Source organism: Cebus imitator, unplaced genomic scaffold (assembly GCF_001604975.1).
Source record: "Cebus imitator isolate Cc_AM_T3 unplaced genomic scaffold, Cebus_imitator-1.0 Scaffold31, whole genome shotgun sequence".
NCBI lineage: Eukaryota > Metazoa > Chordata > Mammalia > Primates > Cebidae > Cebus > Cebus imitator.
Window position 1 is genome coordinate 6,798,108 of NW_016107346.1, and position 6,906 is coordinate 6,805,013.

Consider the following 6,906-nt stretch of genomic DNA (forward strand, 5'->3'; position numbering starts at 1 on the left):
GAAGAAGGAAAAAATAAAACAGCAAGATTTAATGAGTAGTAAACAACATATCAGAGAGGCCTGACAAAACTCAAAGTTGGTTCTTTGAAAAGATTCATAAAACTGACAAACCTCTGGCAAAAACGATTTTTAAAAAAAAAGAACAAAAAAATAACCAAGAGAAAAGGAAGGACATTACTACATATTCTACAAACATCAAAAAGTTAATGAGAGCTATTCTGGGCACACTGCATATGGGGTAGCCCTGCTCCACAAGTAGTAGTAAATAAGTAAATAAAGTTAATGAGGATACCATAAATGCCGTCTAAATTTTTTATAATGTAGATCAAATGAACAAATTCCTAGAAAAACATCACAACTTAAAAAATGGTCAAACGATGTAATATAGAGTGAGTTGGTTGAAGGTTAAAAAAAAAAAGATGTACTTTAAACCTGAATCATCCTGTAACAAAGTAAATGAATTACCTATTTTAAAACTCTTCCCTGAAGAAAACTCCAGGCCCTCAATGGCTTTAAAATATTCTACTAAACATTTAAGTGGAAATGTTCATAATCAAACATCTTCCAAGAATGGAAGATTTATGAGGCTCGTTATCAATTTGATATGAAAACCCAACAAGAATATATGGAGAAAATAATTCCAAGCCAATCTTATGACTTAAAATGTGAAATCTTCCACAAAATATTAGCAAGTCAAATCCAGCAATCTCTTTATAATATATCACGGGAATGTTGAATTTATACCAGAAATCACAGGTTAACATTAGAACTAATATTACATTAATATATGTAATTTACCAGACATTAACAGCTAACGAGAAAAATTACATGATCATAATAATACACAAAAGGATTTTGATAAAATTTAATAACCAGGCCAGGGGTGGTGGCTTATGCCTATAATCCCAGAACTCTGGGAGGCCAAGAGTTCAAGATCAGCGTGGGCAACATAGCAAAACTGTGTCTCTACAAAAAAACATTAAAAAATTTAGTACTCAATTGTGAGAAAAACTCTTAAAGTCCCAACAGAAGTGAACTTCTTAACTTGAAAAAGGATACTTACAAAAACTAACAGCAAACATCATCTTTAACAGTGAAACGCTAAAAGCTTTTCTATGAGATTGGGAATAAGACATTGACACCACTTCTATTCAACACTGTACTACCCACTGCAGTAACACAAGTAAAAGAAACAAAAAGTATAAGGACTGGAAAAGAAGAAATACGCTGTCATTAATTACATCCAAGACAGAATTGAGCATATAAAAAAATCCAGGATAATTTATATGTATGTTATGAGAATACGAGTTAGCAAGTTTCACTAGACACAACAATCAACATTAGAAACAGAACTGATTTTTTCATAACGTGGTGTTATTAGAAAATGAAATTCTTTTTTTTTGAGAAAGAGTCTCACTCCATCACTCATGCTGGAGTGCAGTGGTATAATCTAGGCTCACTGGAACCTCTGCCTCCCAGGTTCAAGACACTCTTGTGCCTCAGCCTCCTGAGTAGCTGGGATTACAGGCACATGCTACCACATATGGCTAATTTTTGTACCTTTAGTAGACAGGGTTTCACCATGTTGGCCAGGTTACTTTTGAACTTCTGATCTCAAGTGATCCGCCTGCCTCAGCCGCCCAGAGTGCTGGGATTACAGGGATAAGTCACTGTGCCCGGCCAGAAAATGAAAATTAAAAGCTACCATTTGTAAAAGCACCAAGAACTATCACGCACTTAGGAATAAGTCTAACAAAAAATGCGTATTATCTTTCTTTAGAGAACTATAAAAATTTGAGAGATATTAAAAAAAGACCTGAATAGAGTAGGTATAGCATGTCTATAGACTGGAAGACTTAATATTGCAAAGAAGCAAATTCTTCCAAACAGATCATAAATGCATTTCAATCCCAATCAAAATCTGAACAGATTTTTCTCTGGAAAATTGCCGATTCTTGGAAAAGCTGATTCTAAAATTTGTAACAAATGGAAACAAATGGAAAGGGCTATGAATGTCCAACGTGGAACGACTTGCTCTACCAGATATTAAGACTTTTAGCAAAGCAATAAAAAGAGTGGCACTGATGCAAAGACAGACGAATCAATGGGAAGGAAAACAGACAACTTAGAAATGACCTTGCACTGAGTCTGAAAAATATATTTTTTTCTGTAAGGCCTTTGGAAAACAATACATCAAAATACAATATAACTTTGAAAAAATGGGAAGAGCCAAGCATGGTGACTCAAGCCTGTAATCCCATCACTTTGGGAGGCCGAGGTGGGAGGGTCGCTTGAGCCCAGGAGTTTGCAACTAGCCGAGGCAACACACACACACACACACACACACACACAACACACACAAACACATACCCATTCCCCAATCATATACCACACCTCAATTCTAACTTTCAAAGAAGCACATAAAAGTAAACATTAGCCCAATTTATTTTTAATTTGGCATGAGAATTTAGAAGACTAAAAAAAAAAATAATTTCTAGTTAGAGGAGACTACACTGGACCCAAAGTCACTATATTTCTTTCTACCAGGTGTCAATAATAACATGATACCAAGGGACCATTTGGCAGCTTCTTTGTTCTCAGATAGGGTTTCTTTCTTTCTTCCTTTTGTTTTTTCTTCTTCTAAGCCTCAAAAATGCAAACTCTAAGACTGACAGTGAAGGGAAGTCCCAGCGTGATCAGATATGATTCCTAGCTCTTGGGAAAAAACAGTTTAACCTGGTCTGAGGGAGAAAAACTGATTGAGAAATACAGCTGAAGTAGAAAATGAACAATCAGAAAAGCACATGCAAAATACAAAGCAAAAGATCATAAAATCTTATTAGAAAAAGTATTCATATAATGTACAAACTATATGTATGATTTAAAAATTGCATAATAGGGTCTAAATAACAATGTGAAATTTTATAGACATCTTCAGGATTTCAGAGTTCTCATTTATTATGAATAAACTATATTAATAAAGGTAATAATAAACTTAGGAAAACTAAATTGCTTTCACAAAGCTAGGCACTAAAAATACATAATATTGCACCAAAAAATTCCAGAGTGATATGAATTGGCACTGTGAAATATTTGCTCAATTTTAATTTTAAGCAATCTTACTAGGAAAGTAACTGATTTTACTAGTAAAACAAGGACATAAATTTTAAAATCCACAAGTAGTTTGACAAACAAAATAGTTCAACAGTTTAAAATTAGGGAAACAGTTTAAAGTTGAGAAATATGTTTTTGGAACAAAAATTATTTGTCGCTCAAGATAAATCCTAAGCTGACTAATTTCATTCTTCCCTGTGCTATTAAAAAGTACGCATGATGCGTTCTTACCTGGAATAAGATCTGCATAGGTCAAGCTAACATATAAGATACTGATAAGTATTTTATCAGCAAGTGGATCAAGTGCACTTCCCAAAGCTGATTTTTGACTGGCCCAGTTTCGAGCAATAAATCCATCCAACTGAAAATAGAAGTTTGTTTTTTTTTTTTATAAATGTCATAACAGGAACAAAGTAGATATCCTGAAGCCTAAAATACACCAGAATAACAATTATACTCTCACAAAATGTTAACAAAATCTTTTCTATTTCTTACCCCAAACATTGTTATTCTTTCACTGGAATACATTTCACTTTTAAATTAGCAACTGGTCTTAAAATAAATGTGTTTTTTTCTTTTTCTCCCTCAAGGCCTACTTATTTCTCAGGATTTTCACAAGGCCCCTTTGTGGGATGAACCCAGACACACATTTAGAGATACATTTAGTGATGTGTTTAGAGATGTAAAGAACCCAAAGAAAACTCAAAGAAAGCATGAATGGCAGAGCTTGGACTAGAATAATATAATCCAACTGTTAAAACTTACTATTTTTCTGTTTTTCAACTTATTTTGCTCAATATCACTGTTTATTCCATATTCTGACTGCATCTACATTAACTACATTTGAGTAAAAAACTCAATTCTGTCTACCTGGTCTAGTCAAAATTCTGACATTTAAATTACTTATTTTTATATTATTTATTACAATTAAAAAGAAACCATATTTTAAGGCACAGGTTGTACCGAGTTGCGAGTGGGCCAAATGGAGCCTGCAGGCTGGTTCTGTTTGATCTATCAGAGCTTTTAAAACAGTAATTAGTAATCAACATTTAAGTATTCAAAAATCTTCCTATAAAAAACCCAGATAGGCCGGGCGCGGTGGCTCACTCCTGTAATCCCAGCACTTTGGGAGGCTGAGGCGGGTGGATCACGAGGTCAAGACATCGAGACCATCCTGGTGGTCAACATGGTGAAACCCCGTCTCTACTAAAAATACAAAAAAAAATCAGCTGGGCATGGTGGCGCATGCCTGTAATCCCAGCTACTCAGGACGCTGAGGCAGGAGAATTGCCTGAACCCAGGAGGCGGAGGTTGCGATAAGCCAAGATCGCGCCATTGCACTCCAGCCTGGGTAACAAGAGCGAAACTCCGTCTCAAAAAAAAAAAAAAAAAACCCAGATATCATCTGGGCGTGGTGGCTTATGCCTAGAATCCCAGCACATTGGGAGGCCGAGGCATGTGGATCACCTGAGGTCAGGAGATCAAGACCAGCCTGACCAACATGGAGAAACCCTGTCTCTACTAAAAAAAATATAAAATTGGCTGGGAGTGGTGTCATGCGCCTATAATCCCAGCTACTCAAGAGGTTGATGCAGGAGAATCGCTTGAACCCTGGGGATGGAGGTTGTGGTGAGCCGAGAGTGCACCAATGAACTCCAGTGTGGGCAACAAGAGGAAAACTCCAACTCAAAAACAAAACAAAACAAAACAAAAAGACAGATCTCTGGGGCCACAAAATGGACTGAAACCAATATTGCCTATCCACATTAAACAAGGCAGATATTTTCTGGTTTATCAAAGTCCCTTCCTGGCTTTTATTCATTTAACTTCAAGCTTAAACAAATATTTGAGTTCTCTAATACTATTTCTAAGGGAAAAAAGATTAATTTAGATGCAATTAACCACGGTTCATTTTAAAGAATAAGTTGTCCCTATCTCAAGTACACCAATGAGTCAGAGAAGACAGCAGTAGTCCAGGACTGTGGAGTAAAAGAAAAAATGTGATCTTTGTAGCAGAACAGCAGCTGTTCAAGTCTTGGCTCTGCCACTTACCAGCTGTGTGACCTTGGACAAATTATTTGGCCTGACTAAGCCTTAATTTCCTCATCTGTAAAACAGAGATAAATTACCTACCTCAAAGGGTTGGTTGTCTTCAGCACATATAGTAACTAATTCTTGTTCAGCACTTTGCATTTAGTAAATCCTCAAAAAAAAGCAGTTACTAGCGATCACTATCACAATTGAAAAAACCTATTTTCTTCTTAAGCCTACTAACAGAAAGTACCTACCCTGGGGAGCTGGGACCTTGGAAGATCAGGTTTAGTTCGGTTTCTCATCTCAGGGAACTTAACCTCTCGCTTTTTTGCCATCATCCCCCTCTCGTCTTCACCATTCCTCTAACCCACATTAGATTCCAAGGTCATCAACGTCATTCCTTTGCAAACATCTGTAACTCCCCTTTACTCCACTCTCCTTCAGCCCTGCTTAAAAACAACTCTCCATGTACTCTGGGCCTGCACCTAAGAGCTGAACAGTGCTTAAGGAAAACAGACAAATGGGAAGACTAGTCTCACTTCAAACTGGTGAACACAAATATCCCATGGGCACTCGCTGCCTAGCAATCCCACACCTGCTGACTGTATTTACCCTTTCACACTGTCTCTGCTCTCACCTCAGACCTAACTCCATCCCTCTAGTTCATGGCCATGTTTATATTTTCCTTAAGACAAAAGAAAAAGGGTCAGCCCGTCCTCATATTTCCATCACCAAATCCCCCACCTAACTACATCCATTCATTCTCTCTGCCTTCCTTGATCCGTTCCCAAGCCTTCTCACCTTCTGGGACCTGCCTCCCTCTTCCCCATCTCCCCTTGCACCATCAATCTCTCCTTTTCATTTAATTTAATCTCTCTACCTGATCATTTCATTAATCAGTTAACTAACAACAAAAATTCACTGGACACGGTGGCACACCTATAGTCCCAGCTACTTGGAAGGCTGAGGTAGGAGGATCGTTTAAGGCCAAAAGTTCAAGGCCAGCCTGGGTAACACAATGAGACTCATCTCAAAAAAAATTCCCCCTCCAGTATATATCTTTTTAAAAGACCGTTCTGTGATCCTATTTCTCTATTCCCCTACAAAGCAAAACTGCCTCAAAGCAACATGTCATTACCATCTCACACCTGTTAATCAACCCACTCCAATCGTCCCCACCCCTCCAGAGGTAAGGCTCATAAAGGTCACCGATAATTTCCACATTGTTAGATTACCTGACCTCAACACAACTGAAGCACTTTCTCCACTTTCCAGGAAATCTTACTGCCTAATTTTCTTCCTTCCTTGCCAGCTATTCCTTCAGGGCTCCTGACTGGCTTCTTCTCCAGTACTCAACTTGTTGCTCATTTCTCTAACCCTTCATTTCTGTTAGCTGAGCCCAGATGATTTTACACATATCTGACTATCTATATCTGACAGCCCCCAAATTTCTCTCTCTGTAAGGATGACTTCCTCCAACTCTAAACTGCTAAACTGCCCAGTCAATACCTCTATGTAGACAGGCAACAGAATTCTTAGTATTTTCCACTAAACTCTGCCCTACCCAAGTGTTGCCCATCACAGAAAATGTCATTTCCATGCACCTGGTTTTTGTTTTGTTTTGTTTTTTGAAACAGTCTCCCTGTGTCGCCTAGGCTGGAGTGCAGTGGTATGTTCTCAGTTCACTGCAGCCTCTGCCTCCTGGGTTCAAGCGATTTTCCTGCCTCAGCCTCCCCAGTAGCTAGGATTACAGGCATG

General features: G+C 37.8%; 1 protein-coding gene across 1 annotated transcript in view; it reads right to left on the minus strand.

The window, feature by feature from the left end:
- CRLS1 (cardiolipin synthase 1) overlaps positions 1–6,906 on the minus strand; it is a 31,065-nt gene that overhangs the window by 18,153 nt on the left and 6,006 nt on the right. Inside the window, exon 3 of the mRNA XM_017523987.2 lies at positions 3,346–3,475. Coding sequence (XP_017379476.1) covers positions 3,346–3,475 — 130 coding nt within the window. The remainder of the gene's footprint in view (positions 1–3,345; positions 3,476–6,906) is intronic.